The sequence below is a fragment of the Humulus lupulus genome, chromosome X, assembly GCF_963169125.1.
Source record: "Humulus lupulus chromosome X, drHumLupu1.1, whole genome shotgun sequence".
Taxonomy (NCBI): Eukaryota; Viridiplantae; Streptophyta; class Magnoliopsida; order Rosales; family Cannabaceae; genus Humulus; species Humulus lupulus.
This window is the reverse complement of record NC_084802.1, coordinates 9,852,778-9,874,179: the sequence shown is the minus strand read 5'-3', so window position 1 is coordinate 9,874,179 and position 21,402 is coordinate 9,852,778. Positions and strand designations below refer to the sequence as shown.

The following is a 21,402-nucleotide window of genomic DNA, read 5'->3' as shown; positions in this document are numbered from 1 at the left end:
ATTTCCATCATTTTCACAAATACTATCTATCATGTTAACTTCATGCACTTCTTCACACTCAACAGATTTAACCACATTAAAAACATTCAATTCAACAGTCATATTTCCAAAAGATAATTTCAAAACACCATTACAACAATTTATGATTGCATTAGATGTAGCTAAGAATGGTCTACCTAAAATGATAGGAATTTGAGCATGCATATTTTCCACAGGTTGAGTATCAAGAACAATGAAGTCAACAGGAAAATAAAATTTATCAACTTTTATCAAAACATCCTCTATAATGCCTCTAGGAATTTTCACAGAATGATCGGCTAATTGAAGAGTTATAGAGGTAGGTTTTAGCTCACCAAGACCAAGTTGCTTATAAACAGAATAAGGCAATAAATTTACACTAGCACCCAAATCAAGTAAAGCTTTGTTAATAAAATGATCACCAATAATGCATGAAATTGTGGGACACCCAGGATCTTTATATTTAACAAGACTCTTATATTGAATAATGGAACTAGCTTGTTCAGTTAAAAACGCCTTTTTAGGAACATTAGTGTTTCTTTTAACAGTACAAAGATCCTTTAAAAATTTGGAATAGGCAGGAATTTGTTTAATGGCATCTAAGAAAGGGATGTTGATACTAACTTGTTTAAAAACTTCTAAGATGTCATTATATTGGCCGCCTTTTTTAATTGGAAGTAATCTTTGTGGGAATGGGGCTTTTGGAATAAAAGGATGGATTGGAGTTTCTTTGTTTGATGAGTCATTGAGATTAGAACTAGAAGGCTGACTCTTTTCTTTTTCTTTTTCGTTTTCAACCTCGGGTATGTAATCGGGTTTTACAATTTTCGTTCCAGACCTAAGAGTTGAAATTGATTTGACTTCTCCATTATGACTAGACTTTCCTATCTCATATTGACCTTTTGGATTAGGGATAGGTTGACTAGGGAATGTTCCTTTTTCTCTATCAGCTAAAGCAGTGGCGAGTTGTCCTACTTGTGTCTCGAGTTTGGTAATTGATTGAGATTGATTTTGTAGGATTTGTTGGGTGGATTGCATAAATTGTTGTAAAGTATCTTCTAAGGAAGGTTTTCTTTGTTGCGGATATGGTTGATTTTGTGGGGCATGAGCTTGGTTTTGTGTGTTGTATTGGTGCCCTTGATTCATTTGGGGTTGGTTTTGTCTCCATGAAAAGTTTGGATGGTTTCTCCAATTTGGATTGTAGGTGGACGAAAATGGGCTATCATTTGGTTTCCCATAAGAATGAAGAGCATTGGCCTCCTCAGAAAAGGCTTCTTGGTAGGAAGGGCATGATTGGGCATTATGGCAAGGACTAGAACATATAGAACAAACATCTTTTCTAGGTTGAATTGGAGAGTTTATAGTTTGGCTTATGGCTAAAGCTTCTACTTTTCTCGCTAGTTTATCTAAGGATGTTCTTAAGTCTAATTCTTCTTTTACTTCATACCTTCCTCCTCTTTTTGGTGAATTAGTTGACCTAGACCTAGGATCAAAATAATTCCATTGTTGTGAATTGACAGATAAATCTTCAAGGGCGTCCCACGCCTCTTGTCCTTGAAATTTTAAAAATTTTCCAGTATGCATAGATTGAATCATTTGACGATTAGAGGGAGTCAAACCATCATAAAAATATTTTACAAGTCTCCATTTTTCAAAACCATGATGAGGACATTTTAATAATAAATCTTTAAATCTTTCCCAACATTCATAAAGCTCTTCATTATCTTTTTGAAAAAACTCGGAGATTTCTCTCCTTAGACTATCAGTTTTAGACATAGGAAAAAATTTCAGTAAGAATTTATTATAAAGTTGATCCCATGTAGTTATAGACCCCGTGTGAAGGGAATTTAACCAGGCTTTTGATTTGTCTTTTAATGAAAAAGGGAACAATCTTAGTTTGACCGACTCATCAGAAAAATTTTGAAATTTAAATGTTGAGCAAATTTCTAAGAAATCTTTGACATGCATGTAAGGATCTTCTCTATCTAACCCATAAAAAGATGGCAATAATTGAATGATTGCGGGTTTAAGCTCAAAATGAGTAGCAGAAGTAGTAGGTAAAACAATGCATGAAGGAGCATTAGATGAAATAGGTGCAAAATACTCAAGCAAAGTTTTTTCAGGCACAGCATGTTCATCAACAATATTAGCAATAGGTTCCATGATGCTCAAATTTTTACTAACACTTTCAATTTCAAACAAAGATAAACGTCTTTTTACTAATCGTTTTTTAGAGTTACGTTCCCAATGATGCATACAATTTTTCACAAACAAGGCAACAAGGATAATCTCAAACAAGCAATTTTCTGATGTGGAAGATCAGTTAAAACCGCAACCACAGAGCATACTTAGAATTTTTAGAGATTTCACAACAATATAATTCTTATGGTTTACTTGTCCCCAGGCCTATTTGATTCCACTTACTCGCGCACTACTAACAACTCCCCGAGGTTAATTAGTAGAGGCGGATGGGAATTTTGTTCAAATTTCCTTTAAGCAAGAATTGTTTATGGTGAAAGGACAAGATTTAGGTTTCTTTTTTCTTTTTCTTTTTTTTTCAAGTATTTTTCACAATATTACGCTAAAATATTAAAGAAGACAAAGAAAAATAAGACTAAAATTTAGGCAAGAGTAGGGAGGCATAGCATGCCATCAACCATAACAAAATTAAGGTAAAAACTAGGAGGCACAAGTGCCATCAACTTAAACATAAGAGAGAGGACTAGGAGGCAAAAATTGCCATCAACTAGCTAGGAGGCAAAATTGCCATCAACTAGTAATTTGCGGAAATTAAATAAAATAAAAATTACAACAATATAAATAAAGAAAATTACAACAAATGTCAAGAGGCACAAGTGCCATCAATTAACAAAGATATAAAAGAAATAAAATTACAACAAAATTATAACAAAATTAGGAGGCACAAGTGCCATCGACTATAAAAATTAAAAGGATAGATAGGAGGCACAAGTGCCGTCAACTAAAAAAAAAACAATAAATATAAATATAAGTATATATTTTTTTTTATGGGTGGTTGAACCGTCCCAAATTTCTTTTTATCTTTTTTTTTTTAGTTTTTTTTTTATAGATATATATATTTTTAGTTTTTTTTTTTTAGTGCAAAAATTAAAATAACTAGTAGAAAAATTTACTAACCTTGAGATAATTTTCGTTTCTTTTCTCTTGCAACTCCCCGGCAACGGCGCCAAAAACTTGATGGACCCAAAACGGGTATGTTTAAAAATTTATATATCGCAAGCGCACGAATCGTCCATATAGAATAGTGATCGTAAGCAAGGATGTCGAACCCAAAGGAGTTGTCTAAAATCGAAAATGAAACTATTTTAAATCAAAAGTAATAAATTCTAACCTAGTTCCAAAGATTGATAAGTTTTAATGAACATAAAATAAAAGAAAAAAATAAAGCTATTTAAGATAATGAAAATAAACCAATAATGAGTTGAAAATAAGTATTAAAAGAAAAGATTATTAAGATACTAGAATCCACAAAATGTAAGATTAATAATATTTATTAGTATATTGATTCCCAAGTTTTAGTGATAGTTAAAATAATTTAAACTATCATTTTTCAAAAAAGATTTATAATTTTAAACACAAATTTCTTATAAAAAGATAAGATTTTTCTTCACTTTTCAAAATTATAATTTCAAAGCATTTAGTGTAAATCAGTCTAATGAAATAACAATTAAATCAATGAACATTATTTATAAGGCAAAACATAATATTTTTGTTCTAAGCATGGATGTGTACAATTTAATGACACACCTTACACAAAGAATATTATGTTTATGCACTAATGAAGAACAAAGTGTAAATATGTTCTAACAATCTAAAATACAAGATATTTAAGATGAAAGAAATATATGAAGAAGAAAAATCCAAAGACTTTGTTGCATTACAAGGGAAATCAACATACAACATAAATATTACCTAGTTACAAGTTGCTTCATCATGATCTTAATAATCTTATGAAAAAGATTAGAAGCACATAACTAGAATAGAAATTACAAAATAAAAGACATACATACTTGCAAAATGCTCTTGAAAAACCCAAATGGAAGAGAGAATGGTAGATAGAAAATGAGAGAAAAAGATGGTAACCAAAACATTAAGCACCACAAAATGGTCTTCAAAACCCTTATTTATAGCCAAAATGAGATTATTAAAATAATCAATTTAAATTAAGTAAATTGATTAAATTAATAATAATATGGTAAATAGGGGTAAATTGTAGGAGTGATGATGATTTTGGGGTAAAAAGTGTGTAGAAAATGGGTAAAAAGGTGGCATTTTGAACCTAGGGGACAATTGGTACACTTAGACATTTTTAGGCTAAAAAGTGACAAAATGCAGCATTTAGGCTGCTGGTGGCAGGCGGCCTTGTGGGCTGAGGACAAGCTGGGCCAGGCGTGTGGCAGGTGGCAGGCGTGGGCCTGTGAGATGGCTTGGGCCATGTGGTATGTTGTGGAGAGCTGGCCCAAGAGGGAAGCTTCATTGATGTGAGGAGATGCGGCAAGAGAGGCTTTCGATGCTGGAGGTGATGGAGGTAAAATGGGAGACAGGTGGCGAGCTGCTAATGGCTGGGCGGCTTATGTAATGAAGCTGAGATGGTGAGGCTGAGTCCGTACGGCCTGGAGAGGAGATGGAAGAGGCAGTGGGCCTGGGCCGTGGGGCTGAATATGTTACAAAAATGCCATAATTTCTTTGTTTCTTCCTCAAAAATGCCACAAATGAAATAATTCTCCTACAAAATAAATTATAAACTAAATTAAAATTAAATATTTTCATTAATAAAATATACCATAAAACTCCCATGAAAACATTAATTAAAATTTAATTTACATCACATTCTCTTTTCAATAAAATCAAATTTTTAACATTCAAACTAACAATACTAATTTTAACTAATTCAATTACAACATAACACAATAAAATAACTATAAAAACATATAAAAATCTAGAAAACTACAATAAGACTAATAAATTAAAAATTACATAAAAATTTAATAAGTTATTTAAAAACTCAAGAATTAAGCAACAATTAGCATATAAAATATGGTAAAATAACTCTAATTTGTAGAGTTATCACTTAACTTGGGCGATAATGGCGGCCCGAATGTCTTCCGGCAGGCTCTTTCCCACTTGGATGACCCTGGCAGGGTCGGACTCGCTGATGCATACCTCTTCTATTTCGTCCATTGGCTCAAGGGTGTGTTCCTCTCCCAACCGTGGGTCCAGATCGTCTTCGTCCTGGATAGCTTGCTCGGGCGGGCGGAGTGCCGGCCCGACGGGCTCATCCCGGACCATACAAACGGGACGGGCAGAGATATGGTAACACTTCCGCGCGCTTTTCTGGTCTCCGCGGACCGTCCCAATCCCTCCGTTGCTGCACGGGAACTTCATGCATAGATGGCGGATGGAGGTGATGGCCCCGAACTCGACCAGGGCGGGCCGGCCAAAGATGGCGTTGTAAGCGGTCGGGCAATCCACCACCACAAAGGTGCAGAACTTAAACGATTGCTGCAATGCGTCCCCTAGAGTAACAGGCAGCTGGACCTTTCCCATGGGGAGGAGTGCGTCTCCGTTGAAGCCGTAGATTTGGGTCGGGCACGACACCAGATCAGCCTCCGTCAGGCCAATGGCGGCAAAGGCGGATTTGAACAAGTTGACGGAGCTTCCGTCATCCACCAACACTCGGGACACCATCTTGTTGGCAATTTGAGCATCTATGTCTAGTGGGTCGTGGTGCGGGAAATGGACGTTACGGGCGTCGTCTTCCGTGAACGTGATGGGGAGGTTCATCAGTTTGGGGCGCTGAGCAGGGGCCTGGACGAGGGCGCAAACTTCTTGGTCATGGTCCAGCTCGCTCAGATAGCGCTTTTGATCATTCTTCGAAGGGCCTCCTAGGTGGGGTCCGCCTGATATGGTCGACACGTGCCCGTCCACTCGAGGGGGCGCTGCCCCGGAAGGATAGGGCATCCCAGGACCGGGGGCCTGCGTGGCGACGGCCCCCTGAGGGGTCTGTGCTGGGAGCCCTTGCGCATACCCTCCCTGGGGCGGGTATGCACGAGTCGTTGCCGGCGCCGCAGACTGCCCGGGATTTGTTGTCATGCCCGGGACGCCTATGGGCATCCTTACCCACTGATGGAGGTGTCCCAGCTTGATGAGGTTTTCAATTTCATCTTTGAGCTGCCGACATTCGTCGGTGGTGTGGCCCACATCTTTGTGATAGGCGCACCGTTTGCTGGTGTCTCTGGGGTTCCTCCCCCCCCCCCCCTAAACATGGGGCTAGGTTTCCGGTAATGGACCGCTCTTTCTGTAGCCAGGTAGATGTTTTCCCGGGTATCCACCAAGTTAGTGTATTCCGAGTATTGGGGCTCATAGCCCCTCTTCCCTTTTTTGGCCGACTCCGGCCGGTTCTGGCCTTTGCCGGCCCGATTACTCCTGGAGGGATTCACGCTTGCCTCGGTTACCCCGGTCTGCGATTGATGGGCCACGACGGGGGCCAGGCTGTGCCCTGCTGGCGCGACACCATACCCGGAGAAGGGCGTTGACTGGGCCGGGGCGTATCCCGAAGCGGCAGGACCGTACACCGTAGGCGTGTAACTAATGCCGGGCGCGACAACCGCCCCCGGGACGATGGGGGGCGATGCGTAGGACTGCGCGGGGAAATGTCCCGCACCTCCTGGAATCGTCTGAGGGACTGGATGAGGAGCCGAGGGCCACCCGAAGGCCTGGATCTGGGCCTCCTCCCAGTTGATGAATCCTTGGGCCCTCCTAATAAATTCTTCTAGGGTGGCGGCTTTATTGCGCTGCATGTCGTCCCAGAGCGGGGACCCGGCCCGGATTCCAGACTGTAGTGCCACCAGGCGCTGTTCGTCGTCGACCTTTGTCTTGGAGGCTTCTTCAGTGAAGCGCTGGATGTAGGCCCTCAGTGTTTCTGCGGGCATTTGCTTAATATTGGCGAGGGCACTGATTTGCATGTCCATCCTCATGGCGGCCACGAATTGCTTCCGAAAAGCCGACTGTAGCCCGGACCATGTTTGGATGGACCCCGGTTTAAGCCTTTTCCACTACTCTTCGACGGGGCCGCCCAACGTGATGGAGAAGCAGAGGCATTTGCCGTTGTCGCTGACGTGAGCCACGGTCATGAGTCGGTTGTACCGGGACAGATGATCCCTAGGGTCCGTGCTTCCAGTGTAGGCGGTGAGACTTGGCATCTTGAACCCCTTGGGCAACACGGCGTCTAGGATATGTCTCGCGCACGGCTCCTTGTCCTCTTCGTCAGAGTCAGTTTCCGCGCCCTCTTGCTTGCGGACCAAGCAGTCGGTGACCTTTTTTAATGCTGCCAGTTGCTCGATGAGCTGCCTGGCCGCGCCGTCCTCCAGGGGGATTCTCTCGTTCCGCCTGTCGTTTATGTCGTTCCTGAGGTCGCCGTTTCGAGGAAGGATTTTTTGCTTGCGGGCCCGCTCTTTCCGGGCATTTAGTCCGTCACGTAAATCTACCTGGGAAGTGTCGTCCCCGGAGCTGAGAGCGTCACGATCCTCGCGGCAGGATCGTTCCCGACGGTTCTTGTTGACCGAGGCACTCGGGTGCAAAGACTTTTCCCTCCCGTTCGCCCTTGGGGCGGGCCGAGGCTGACCGTCCTGCGGCCGTACCCCCTGCGGATCGATTGGGTGGCCTCGTCCTGGGTCGGGGCACACCTTCTCTTTCCTAGATAACGGCCGTGAACGTGCCCCGGCTTTACTGACGGGGGTGGTCTTTTTCCGAGTTGTCCGTCGCTCCCTGTCCGGGACTTTCGGAGCCGTGTCGGGGGGAGGCTCTGGGAAACGGATCGGGCTGGCCCCCCTGGGGCCCCCGGTTTGCGCTTGGGGAGCGGGTTGTTGCGTTTCTGGGTGCAGGCCAACTGGGGGGTTGGCCGCCGGGCCCTGTGCGGCCATCAGTGCTTGCAGGGCATGGAGAGACTCTTGCACCCGGCGGTGTGCCTCCGCCTGCTCAGCCATCCTGGCTTCCTGATCCCAGATCTGCTGCCTCAGTTTAGTCACCTCCGGGTCTTGCTGATCGTCGCGAGGGACCTCGGGATCCGCGGCTTCATCATGATACTCCCCCTCGTTCTCCTCCTCATAGTACTCTTCTTCGTCTCCTACTTCGTGCTCTGTCTCACCCTCGTAGTCTTGCGACTCGTCGTGGTGAGACGTCTGAGGAGGCACGTCTTCAGGCAGGTTTTGAGGGATACGCTGAGAAGGCAGTGGGTCTCCGTTGCCCTGCTCCGGGTTGGCAGGGTCGAAGGTGGTGTTACGAGTGTTCACCATCATAGTAAAGGCCTGACGTTGGCGCTAGCTTCCTTCAGCTCTCAATGAAAGCACCAAACTGTTAACCGAGATTTTCGGCAACTATCTTAAAGAAGGATATTGACTGATAATAATAATGAGAATGGAAGATCGACACAAGATTTTTACGTGGTTGGGGCGTTAACTAGCCTTAGTCCACGAGTCTGTATATAAGTCTGTATTAGAGCTAGGATAAGCTTTTACAATGGAGTTGTTTAACTGTCTTTGAGCAGAGTTTCTGCCTTCTCTCCTTTTTCTACGTTGCATTACAACTTACATTTATAGGACGAGGGGGACCTCAGGTTTGGGCCGGGCCTGACCCGGACCCATTTGGGAAATGTGCACAAGGGGCCTTCCTAGTGGAGGCCCGAGCTAAAAAGATATACAGAACACCAAACCCGAACCAGCTCAGGCCCAATTAGTTGCCCTGAGACGCAAGCATTCCCCCGACAAAACGGCACTTTGGCTCTGACCACTTCGAATCACGAGGCCGATTCAGGGGACAAGACCGGTCAGAGTACTTGGCTGCGCAATCCAGACACTCCAGCAGATAATCCCAAGGAGACCCTTTCTGCAGGTGAAAAGTGGGGGGACAAGACCCACGCGAAATGAGGCGGCTTCAGTGTCCTGGACGCCTGACCCATAGCCTGGGGATGAAGCGGTCCAGGTTCGTTTACCTTTGGCCCGCTGCGTTTACTTCGGGCCCGGACCATTCTGGGCCCGGGATCGGGACGCGATGGCCGCGATGGTCCGGGGCACTCCGGATAGTGCCGGGACCGTTCAAGCTGAACATGAACCCGGAGGGACGTCCCGGACCCTTCTACACAGGCCCAGTCCATAGCCCGCGGACTAGGCCCAAATACCGAACCGGTCCCTCTGACCGTGGGCCGGGGCGAGGGCCCAAAACCCCGACAGGAAATGGGGATAACAGAGTCTATAGTGGAGTCACAAGGAATTAATAAGATAGTGAAATTATTCACAAATAAATTCACGGTAACTTGTTGGAGCTTGATTTCATGGATCCATGGTCCCCGCATCACCTTTGAGTAAATCATCTAGAATGTCTCAATTAATTGATTTAATTATCAATTAGGATTTTTAAAGTTGACTAGGTCAATTTTGGAAAATTTACAAAGATATGAGATTTAGAGAATAAAAGAGAATCTTTGGGTAAATTTATTAATATTGATAAATTGATATCAATATAAATAAATAATATTAAATCAAGTTTCAAATTATAATTAGTTAATTTGAATAAGGATTTAATTAATTAATTAAAAAATAAATAAATAAAAGGTTTTGAATTTAGGCCCAGTTGGGATTTAAATTCAAAACAAAGAGATTGGGCCCAAGTCCATTTATGGCAGCCCAAGGCTTTTATTTTTGTTTATTATTTTTAATTAATTTAAATTTAAATAAATCCCATTAAGTTGCCTATATAAGGAATATGATATCTAGGGTTTTCAGAAGCAAGTCAGTCTCAGTTGATTTAGGTAAGTGAAAGCCTAGACACTCTAATCCTTTCTTAGCCACAATCTCTTCTTCTCTTCAAGATCTCTATCTCATGTGTTGAGAACCAGCCCACACTAGTTCTAGGTTGATCAAAGGCTTGGTGAGGAAGACTGTGTTGCTGATCTTGTTCAATCTCTTGATAATACTCTGCTACAGAAATGAATCAAGGGTTAGAGAGATTGAGTGATGGAGTTGTTCTAGTTCCGCTGCGTAATGTAAGTTTTTACTTTACTTTGTATTTGTATCAATTTCATAGGAGCATGTTCTAGGAATTTGCATGTTTGTTTGATAATATGTAAATTGCATGAAAATAAATAAAGATCCTGCAATGAGTTTTTCCAACAAATGGAACTTCCTTATTACGGTTGTGACTAGGTTTTCACTAAGGGCTTGAATCGGGGATCGTACTCAGAGGGTCATCGCTAATAACCTGCATACGAACTGAAGGTAAGAAAACTGCACCTGTTATGTGAATGCATGATTAGAGCTTAGTTAAGGTGATGAACATGATTATAATTATGTTTGCGAATATTTGATTAGGTACACTGAAATGTGCATAATTATGATTATGCTTATGACTGTTGTGTGAATGTATTATAATGCATTATGTGATTATTGATAGGTATGCTATGTGAAACATGTGACTGTCTGTTATGACTGTGAAGTTTGGTTTATAAACTAAAGGATTATTAGGGTGTTAATTGGGGATCAACTTATTAGTTGAGAATATATTGAACTCTGGGAGACTCACCTTATAAGTTGAGAGTCCCAAAGATTCAACTTATAAGTTGGAGGCACGTGGTGGCTTGACTTATAAGTCAAGGGCTTAAAGAACTTAGTTTATAAGCTAAGATTGGCATAATGCACGTGGAGTGCAGGCCACCATGGCTGGGCCACCCGGGGAGTGCGACATGCACTTGACTGGCTCAGATGCCAACAACTTGAAAGAAAGTGCAACATGCACTTGAGTGATTCTATGGTCTCCAGTTTGGTTTAATGAATGCATTAGTTTCAGTTATTACTGCTTGACAATCGTTTTATTCTGTAAGTTGTTGAATATGTTTTCTTGCTGAGTCTTCTGGCTCACAGGTGCTTTGTGGTGCAAGTAAAGGTAAATAGAAGCTCAACTAACCATGAGTCGGAGGGCATTAGCAGTGGTATGTACATATGCAATCCGCTCGACCACCACGGCTGAGATACTTAGGGAAACTAGGGTCAAACCCAGCTTTTGCCGCCTAGGTCGGCTTATTGTGTAACCTGAATATTGTAATTGACTTTTAAGCTGATGTTTTGGGATCCCATGTAAAGAACATGTTTTGTTAACTTAATGGAAATGTTTATTAGTTGACCAAAAGTTTTAATACCTAAACCTTTAGTGGCTTATTCACATGTTTAGTCCAAATGACTTGTTTAGCAAGTCCAGCACTAGTTTTAAACACACTTGGTAATAGACCCTAATTAGCAGGGCGTTACACCCGTGATCTGCAGGGGGAAAGACTGGGTAAAAGCTCTGCAATCCCACATTGCCTTGGGAAGGTCAAGTGTGATGATTCTAAAACTGTGTAGGTATGGGACTACATTGGGCTGTGCAAAAAAATTTGCAACCCGCCCAAACTAACCCGAAAAAACTGACAAAAAATGCAACCCGAAAAACCCGTCCTTCATTTCAAACCGCTCAATTACTATATTGGACGGGTTGAAATTTTTGGCAACCCGTCCAATGTAACCCGACCCGCCCAATTAAGAATTTGTTTACTTTTTTTAATTTTATATTAATTTAATTATTAATTATACATATATAAAAATAAATTCAAATTATTATTTTTTTTATAAAAAATCATATATTTTAAAGTAACAATTATTTTAGTTACAAAAATACAAACTAAAAAATAGAAAAAATAATAAAAACAATTAGTGAAAATTTATTTTTTTTAGAAAAAAAATTAAAAAAAAGTTTCGGCGGTTTGGGCGGGTTATCCCATCCAAACCTCCCAAACCAATGGTCGGGTTGAACTTCAATGTTTTTTAATTGGGTGGGTTATCGGTTGAAAAGTACCAATCCGATTATAAGTTTGGGTTTATAAAAAATCTACCAAACCCGCCTAAACCGACCAATGAACACCCCTAGGACTACACAATTGAAGAAGGCTTAAATAGATTGATGGGTACTACCTATGCCAACAAGATGCATTTTTTTTCGGTAGGCCATCACTTGAGAATTCCAAAGTTAAGCGTGCTTGACCTGGAGTAGTCCTATGATGAGTGACCTCATGGGAAAAAGCACACTGGAAAGACTCGTGTTGGTTTGCAGGGTCATTCGTTATTCCAGGAAGCAACTATAGTGACATGGGGCGTTACAATCTTGGTTTTTTATGTCCTTGATGGACGAAGCACAATACATTATAAATTTTTTGAAAATTTTCTAAGTATTACTTAGTTGTGCTATTTTAACTTATTTACTTATGTGCGATCATGTACACTATATATGCCCCCCAAGTGACCGAGGAGGTCAGTCCTTGGTCATTTGCCAAATAACCAGACTTGTTCGAGCTAACACAGCTGCTCGAATATTGTCTCATATAAATGTATACTTGGAATTTTGTTTAAGAATCACACATGTTAAGTAATACTTGTTTAATAACAAAACTGGCAATAATGAGTTTGTCGAGTACACTCCTTTGTATAAATCTCGTAATAAAATGGGTGTCTTATTGAATTATAAAATTCTACGAGCAATGCATTTGTTTTGAAGAATTTGTTGACAAAGTCTTTTATTTTGATGGTGAAGTTGTAGAAGTTTGAGCTTTCTTTTGCCTTTTAAATACTTTTCTTCTTTAGTTCCATAGACGCTGGCATTAATGACTAACTTTATTCTCTCCTCTAAAAATGAATTGTATTATTAGAAGCTTTAGATAATTGTTATCTGTTCGTATGTATATCTTTTATGTATTATTGATAAAAAATGAGATTACTTTGTTGGAATAATATACAACTTGTATTATGACCAATGTACCTATTATACTTTATCAATGAGTATTTGATCATTTGTAAAAAAAAAAATTAAAAAATACATGAAATTTATTTTAAAAAAATTAAAACGACACTTTAGTATTTTTCTCTCTATTTTCTTTATTTTATCTATATTTGAAAATCAATTAATTTCCAACCAACATTTTTTGGGCAAAATTCCAAACTACATTTTCAAATTAATATCTCACAATTAATATTTTCATATTAAATTAAAACCAATCAACCATTTCTTTATTTATAAAGGTATTTAGTAACCGCGAGTTCAAGACCGTCTATACTATTATTTTTCAATCGTATCCCATCCAACGACTGATATTTGTCCACGTGTCTCATTTCTTCAACAGGCAGCTATCGTTTCATTCCTTACCCAGCAAAATAATCATCTCTCTCTATATCTTTTCTTCTTTCTCTCTCCTATTTTTTCTTTGCTGCGGCTGCACCGACGATCTTCGGTGCATCTCCGGCGACGGCTCTTCCTCTGAAGCTCAGGTTCTTCTACTTTCCCTCTCTCTCTCTCTCTCTATCTTTGTTTTCTTTTCCTTCATCGCTCTATCTGATTTCTGTGTTAAAATCGTTATGAATCACCGATCCAAATGTTCATGGCGGAAGCCGTGACACCCTTTCTAATCAAGCACAATTTCGTTATCAGTAATATTGTAAAAGGTTTTTAGATGTTTATAGTTTTGAAATCTATCGCTGATTTTCCCAACCCTAGCTCTGTTCGTTGCGATTGTTCTTTGATTTCTCTTTTTTCTTGTTTGATTCCATGCTGCAAAAGTAACCCTCAAATTTTTACGTTATATTGCAAGAATATTGATTATTTGTATATGTTTGTACATATGCACAATCTGTATGATTTCCCTCATTAATTGATAGGAAGTAGAATTATCATCAATGTATGATGGAATTGAGAGGTCTGTTTATTTTCATCACATTATTTTTCCATTTACTCATGTGATTTTATATTTTGTATGATAAAGTAAAAAAAAATTCTCTTTTTTTTTTTGCCATTTAATCGGTTTTTTGAGCTCAATGTTGTTTGACATGAGAAGATTTGGTGGAGTCTGAAGAAGAATATGATACAAAAAATCTAGCTACTGTATTGATTGGTTAGTTATAGCTAGTGACTTGTTTTTGTTTACGGTAAAGCCAAATGTCAGGATATGAGATAGAGTTCAAGCATTGCATCAAAATTTCTGTTGTGAGAATTTCACGGGACTTGTATAGTATCCACTTTTTTCTTATTGATGCCAAATAGGAAATAAATATTCAGGAGTATTGTTATAAGCTTATGATTTATTAGATTATTAGTATTTATGTTATGATTATTATTTTGTTTATCAGAATAATTATTTTATATTTTTATTAGGATTTACCTGATTAAAGTTTCAGTAAGTTTTAAATTTGTAGAAGTACGTTCCTAATTGAGTTAGGATTTTTGTTAATTGGCTATGCTTGGTTATTTGTTTATGTTACTTGTTCTTCATCTTTTATATCTCTTTTTCATCCTTTTATGAAAAAATAATCCATTGAGGTTAGTTGTTTCTTTCTTATGGTTTTAAACGTGCATTTGATTTGGGAGCCAAATGATTTTGTTTCGCACTCTCTAATTCTGACCTTGTATATTGTTATTATCTATCTGTTAATACTTTCTCTTTGTATTTTTCTTGTTATTTGATCTTCTTGAGACCACTTTTTGCAATTTAGTTATTGTTTTCTGATTTTATTAACCATGAATACGATGCTATGTGAGTATTTTTTACCGTTTTTGGATTAAAGTATCTCTAAGAAGCTGGCATCCTTGAGTTTCAATTAAAGTTGGAAGTTGGAGCATAAATTGTGGTGCATCAAAGTGTGTTTTTGAAGTGAAACATATAAGAAGAATTGCAGGACCCTGGCCTAAACTCAGAAATATCGTTTTGTTCAGAAAAAACTAAGTACAACTAGGCTAATCTTTGGCTAGAAATATGGAACTAATTTAATGGGAAACAAGTAGATTTCCTAGTTGAATTAGTGATCATTCTAGAAATTAGCAAGCATGACACTAACAAATTAGGAGCTAAACCAATGGTAAGTAGAAAACTTTGAATTTGAAAAAAAAAGGAAAAAAAGTTAACTAGGGCTATTTTGGTTTGGTTGGCGTAATGTAGGGCTTAGGCTTGGGGTGCTCTACTCCACAGGTTTGTAAGGATTTTTTATCATATGAAATTACCGTTCTGCAGCTATTTATGTTATTTGTATAAAGTCTGCTGATAATATAATTACTTAAAAGTCCTAGTAATTGACTAGTGTTTTGGTGTTTCTTTTACCAATAACGGTTGTATTGTATTATGCAGGTGAAGAAATAAATTGATTCGGGTTTCTTACAAAAGACAGAAAAGACTTTTGATGCTTTCAAAGAAAGAACCAAGGATATTTGTTTAGAAGGCGTAAAACCTCTACATTTGCTCTGCCCGGTCTTGTTACCCTTTTCATCCTTCTTTTTTATCTATCTGTGCACATTCTCTCCCCTTCTTTGGTTGCCAAACGACATGTCATCATCGGGTGGCTTCTCTGTGGGTGGTGGTGGTGTCATTGCACCCCAACTTTATTTTTGCCATCAATGCAATGGCACAGTAAGCCTAGACCCCTCCTTAGAAATAGTCTGCCCTGATTGCGGTGGTGGCTTCCTTGAAGAAGTTGAAAACCCTATGCCCAGTCCAAATCTTGGTCCTTTTTTCTCCTTTTCACCCGATGCAGCCTCCTTTAGTGCTAGTGGCTTTCCCTTAATGTTCTCGTCGGCATCCGCCTCTGGTCCGGGTAGTGGTGGTGCTGGTGGTGGTACCATCGTTGATGATCTCTCAGCCCTCTTGGGTGGTGTGCCAACCCAAGGTTCTCAGTTTCATGATCCTGAAGCTTTTAACCCATTGTTGTTTCTTCAAAATTACCTACAAACACTAAGAGCCAATGGTGCCAATGTTCAGTTCGTGATTGATAGCAACCCCGGAGACTCAACTGGTTTCCGCGTCCCGGCCAATCTTAATCTTGGTGACTACTTTTTCGGCCCTGGGCTTGAGCAGTTGATCCAACAACTTGCGGAGAATGATCCCAATCGTTACGGGACACCTCCAGCATCAAAATCTGCAGTGGAAGCTCTCCCCTATATAAAGATTACAGAAGAGATGTTGGCTTCGGACAATTCACAATGCGCTGTGTGCAAGGACACATTCGAGCTTGGTGAAGAGGCAAAACAAATGCCCTGCAAACACATTTATCATTCAGATTGCATTCTGCCATGGCTTGAGTTGCATAATTCTTGCCCTGTTTGTCGATATGAGTTGCCCACTGACGACCCAGACTACGAACAGAGGACTCAAGCAGCCTCTACCCCTGTGAATCAAAATCAAACAGCTGGGGGATTCCATATTTCCACCATGGGTGGCAGCAGTGACGCTGCTGCTGGCGACGACAGCGGAATCGGGGCATCATCTGGAGAAAATCCTACAACACCGCGCTCGGTAGAGCGTAGTTTCACAATCAATTTACAGAGGGTTTTCAGACTCTTTGGCTCGAATGCTGAGACAAGCAACCCTGGCAGCGACAACAACAACAATGAAGGATCCAATGACGGAACAAACTCTGGAAACAGAGGAAACCAGAACACTGGAGGATCAGACCCTAGACATGAAGATCTTGATTAAGAAGAAGAAGAAGAAGAAGAGTTGGTATTATTGCAGTTGTTGTAACCATAGAAATTTGGTGTTTTGCCCTTGTGGTTTTGGTTTAGTGCTTCAATTACTTTGTTTTATAAATTTTCGTTGCTTTATATTTCGTAGATTTCACATTACCGTCCGACACATACTTGCCTAGCCAACTTTTTATCAATTCTCGAGAGTGCTGGCACGTTATAAATTTTTATCTCAGTCTTCTTCCTTGCATGCATGAAATGGATGTTTAAGGTGCGTATGTGCGAATGGTTGATTGGGATTGAGATAGATTAGATATACTTTGTATCTGTTATAATGGTTTTACATACAAAACGACAGCAAATGATTACGTGCCCTTGTAATTCAGTGATTTCACGGTTCAATGAAATTTCATGCAGGTTGATTCTACTTCGGCTAGATGTTGAAGATGAATGAAATTCATGATCGATTTGTATATCAACAGCTACTACTACTACTACTATTATTATTAGTCTTGTTGAAATTTTCTTACTGCCATTTTGTGTGATAGGATAGGACTAGGAGAAACAAACGAGTAGTGAAAGTTCTTTTTGGGAAATTATACTATGCTGGGTTGATTTGAAAACGCATGTTCCTCTATTGCCATTCATCATTTTATGATAATATTTTTATGTAATTTATACTTTTGACAGCCACATTTTTTCTTTCAATCATCCATTAGTGTATATCTCTCTTTATCTTTCTTGTTGGCTTTTCTTTTCCCTCTCTCATAGATGTTTCTTTTCCTTCATCCAAATATTCTTTATTGGGGACTGGAAATTCTAACGAGAGTTTATTTATTTATTTTTTAAAATAAAATTATTATTATTATTATTATTATTATAAAAATGTGATTACACAAAAAATAAAATATTATACTATATTTATAATCTAAAATGTTAAATATTGCTCTTAACAAAATTCAAAAATATTTTAAAAAGATTAATATACTATAAAATATATATTAAAAAATAAATAAAAATTTAAGACTCAAAAACTTTTTGGGGGAAGAGAGGAAATAAATAGATTTTTCGTTAAATTAGCCATTTTCTTTGGAATGAATTGTATAATTTGAAACAACGAGAGCTAAGTTGGTTTTTTTTAATTTGAAAAAGAAATTTAAAAAAAGCTAAAAAGTAGCAAAAAGATTGATGATCACATCGGGGATCACCTCCCAAAAGTTTAGAGTGCCAAAAACTTTGTCTCTCTATTAGCCCAACAAGCCAAAGAGTTAGCAGCAGAATTAAGATGTCTACTGTTGACCGTGTTTTTTGCCAACGATGTGTAGACGCCAAAACGACAAAAAACATTCAAGAGAAAAATACGACACAAACAATTTTTATAGTGGTTCAACCTCAATGTGTTAGTAATAGCCTAGTCCATTTAGAGTTATAATTATGAATCTACACTCAAGATCATATGAACCTGAGTCAACTGAGTTTCTTCAGTGCAGATGAAAAGAATACAATATTTCTCTCAAGATACAAATACTCTCTCAGGAAAATTAGAATCTGAATCCTATCTATGATGCCATGAGCTTTGTATTTATAAGCCCAGGATCGTACAAATGCAGTCCCTCATAATCGGGATCTTTTTGTTAATCTTTCAATATTTAATTAATAATAACATCTAAAAGACAACAATATGCGATTCTTTGGGATAATATGAGAGATTCCTGCGTAGGTATGACCGATTCTAGCTGAAGCCGTTACTGGGATCTCTTGCGTAGCAATGATCTGTAAAGTCGGTCACCCAGAAGGAAAACTGAAGGGCCAAAACACTTCACCGGTCAGCCAAACCCATACTGGTCGACCAAACGCATGTCTGGTCGGCCAAACACTTGACTGGTCGGACAAGCTCCTGACCGGTCGGACAAGCACATGACTGATCGGACAAGCACCTGACTGGTCGGACATGACACCTGACTGGTCGGACAAGCACCTGACTGGTCGGTCATGACACTTGACTGGTCAGTCAAAAATCTTCACCGGTCTGACGAAGATTCTACCAGATCACTCCTAAGCTAGATTACCTAGTCATTCCTTGTCATTTGTCACTTCTATTGCCACGTCATTGTTTTCAAATTTTGGGGATAACATTTGCCCCCCAATTTTATTATATGATATTCTCACATAATAAACTTTTTTCTTCACCGCTGACGGCACAATAATAAAAAATCTAACTGTACATTTTCCCGCCTCTGCAACAAAACACGACGCCTTAGCAGACCACTATCACTGTAATTAACTGCTCTCAATCGTGGGGAGATAACATTCCCAATGAAATTTCAAGAGTCTAAGAATAAGTGACAATTTCCACTTTTTCCCTTTAAATAGACCCATAAGTGCTCATAATCTCATAAGCAAAAAGAAGATAAAAAAACTCCCAAACTCTTCATCTTTTTTCTTTTGGCCGTGCACCCCCAAAAGCTCTCCTCTTGGCCGAAAAGCTTCAAAGATTTCAAGAAGGCTCAATTTTCTTCAAGCAAAAACAAGCATTCCTCAAGAGATCAACACATTTGGGTAAGCTCTTCTTCCTCATCTCCATTTATGTGTTTTTTTTTTCTCAAAGCTTAGGAAAAAAGCTTGTAGACCGAAACCCTTACTCAATATACACCCATGAACTTGTGTTTGAATCCTTGATGAATAATGTGTATATTGGCTGTTTTGATGTTGTTTAGGCTATGGGTAAATCAATTTTGTCTCCAATTTCATGAAAATTTGAAGAAAAATTAACTTTTCATCCCAAATTGCATATTTGGGTCCTTGGGTATTTGATGATAAATAGGATCCCTAGAACTTCATATGATCCTTTCAAATCCCATATTTTGATCTTGTTGTAGTGAATTTTGAGTGAGAAAAAGTGTTTGTGTCAATGCTCTTTTGGGATTTAGGCTTTCTCGAAATAGGTTTAGGGAAAATGTTCATGGCCGATCGGCCGCTCTTTTTTGTTTGAATATTCGGGCATGTCCCAAAATCAATGGGACAGGCCTCTCACTGCTCGGACACAAACCTGTTCGGCTTATCATTGTGCCCACCGATCAGACACCAAACAATAGCCCCTCAGAACCTTGATGCTCCTTGGATCCCTTGATGCAACCAAAGCTGCACCGATCGATAACCATGCACGCTGCTGCGCTCCTCGGGTGCGCACATGCCTGCCTAGATGGCACACACCCGATCGGACACTCGGACGCTTGCCTGTCCAGCCGCTCGGTCATGCGCACCTGCTGTGCTCCTCGGGTGCACACTTCGACTCGGTCACCAGATGCACGCGCTGGCCGATCGGACACGGACGCCTTCGCTCGGACACCACGCTTGGCCATGCGCACCTGCTGCGCTCTTCGGGTGCACACTTTGGCTCGGTCACCAGATGCGCGCGCTGGCCAATCAGACACGGACGCCTCCGCTCGGCACCACGCACGTTGTTCGGACATGAAGCCAGCTGCTCGAAACCCAAGCGTTGCCCCTCGGATGCATGCATGCATTCACCACCACCCTGATCGGTCATCACCATCCACCCGGACACTAGGCATGCCTGCCCGGACACCATGCCTATACAGCCCCTCGGGACCTTAAGCGCCTTTAGACATCAAAATTTCTTTTTCCCTCATGCACGTTATATTTTTACTACTTAGATAAATATTTTCTGAGTAGAAAAATAAATATTTTCCTGTTGAACTGATTGATTTATACTTGTTTGGTTACTCACCTCCCCATTTTTATTTTTTGTAGATGAATCACTTCGACTATAGGGGAGGTGACAACCATACAAATTCTGACACCTCCATTCCACAATCAAGCGATACTCCTCAAAGTAGCGACTCTTCATCGAAGTCTTCGAGCAGTCGCACCCCCGAAGATCGCCTTCGCCGTCTTAAAAAGATCATTCCCCGATCAGCCTTATATTTCCTCCACAAAGAACAGTTTCTCAATCAACAGGCTGAACATTCAGAAATGAGGGTGAAGAAATCCAATAGACTTCCTCAGGACCAAGACCCCCAGGTGGCTCGCAGAGCGGCACAGAAAGTAGTGGAACGCAATGAAGTTCGAACTGCGGATTCTTCAAGACCGCCCCGCTAGATACAAAAACCCAGCAAGCCTCGAAGAAAAATCATTCAGAATTTTACCACCAAGATCCAACAATTAGCCGTTCAAAAATCAAGAAAAGAAGGAGAAGAAACACCCTCTTGGTTTACAGCCAAACCCTCCAAACTTAACCCCTGCATGTTCGACAAACACATTCAAGCCTCGGGCCTGAAAGGGGTTAACGTGATATGTCCACACCCTCATCAGAGAGCCAACAAGCCTGGTGGACCTTACTGTGCCTGGTCTAGGTACCACGTATTCACAGGAGCTACCAATCCGCTGCATCCTTTCTTTCGGTCAGTAGCGGACTACTTCAACGTCTCTCCTTTCCAGATTGCTCCCAATGGGATTCAGGCATTGTCCGCTTTATACATTCTTTACATCTTGCAAGGTTGAGATCCACCCACTCCTCATGAAGTGCATTATCTCTTCGACTTCAGGACTAACCCAAGCCACAAGAATACATATTTTTTCCACCTATTCCACAGGCATAAAGGGATCAAATACCTCCATGGTATCGCTCATAAATCAAATCCTGGAAAATAATATACAGAGTTTTTCTGACTTCAGATATCAAAGCCAACAACTTAGCTTTTACACATGCGGGTCCATTTCACCAGCCCTTGCCTACCAAGGAAATGTATTCCCGAGCAGAAGAATTGGCTAATATGTCCACTGAGGAGAAGAATGTAAAAGAGT

General features: G+C 40.2%; 1 protein-coding gene and 1 non-coding gene across 2 annotated transcripts; both read left to right on the top strand.

Moving 5' to 3' along the window:
• The first annotated feature begins 1,672 nt into the window (after positions 1 to 1,672).
• On the top strand, positions 1,673 to 1,779 carry LOC133807583 (small nucleolar RNA R71). Its single transcript, XR_009879488.1, has one exon. It is a non-coding gene; the product is annotated as a small nucleolar RNA R71 (small nucleolar RNA).
• Positions 1,780 to 13,245: 11,466 nt separating this feature from the next.
• On the top strand, positions 13,246 to 16,806 carry LOC133807054 (E3 ubiquitin-protein ligase RING1). The gene is made up of 2 exons (XM_062245192.1): positions 13,246 to 13,400; positions 15,248 to 16,806. Exon 2 carries the CDS (start codon positions 15,443 to 15,445, stop codon positions 16,589 to 16,591), a length of 1,149 nt encoding a protein of 382 aa, XP_062101176.1. The 5' UTR covers positions 13,246 to 13,400; positions 15,248 to 15,442; the 3' UTR covers positions 16,592 to 16,806.
• The last annotated feature ends 4,596 nt before the right edge of the window (positions 16,807 to 21,402 follow it).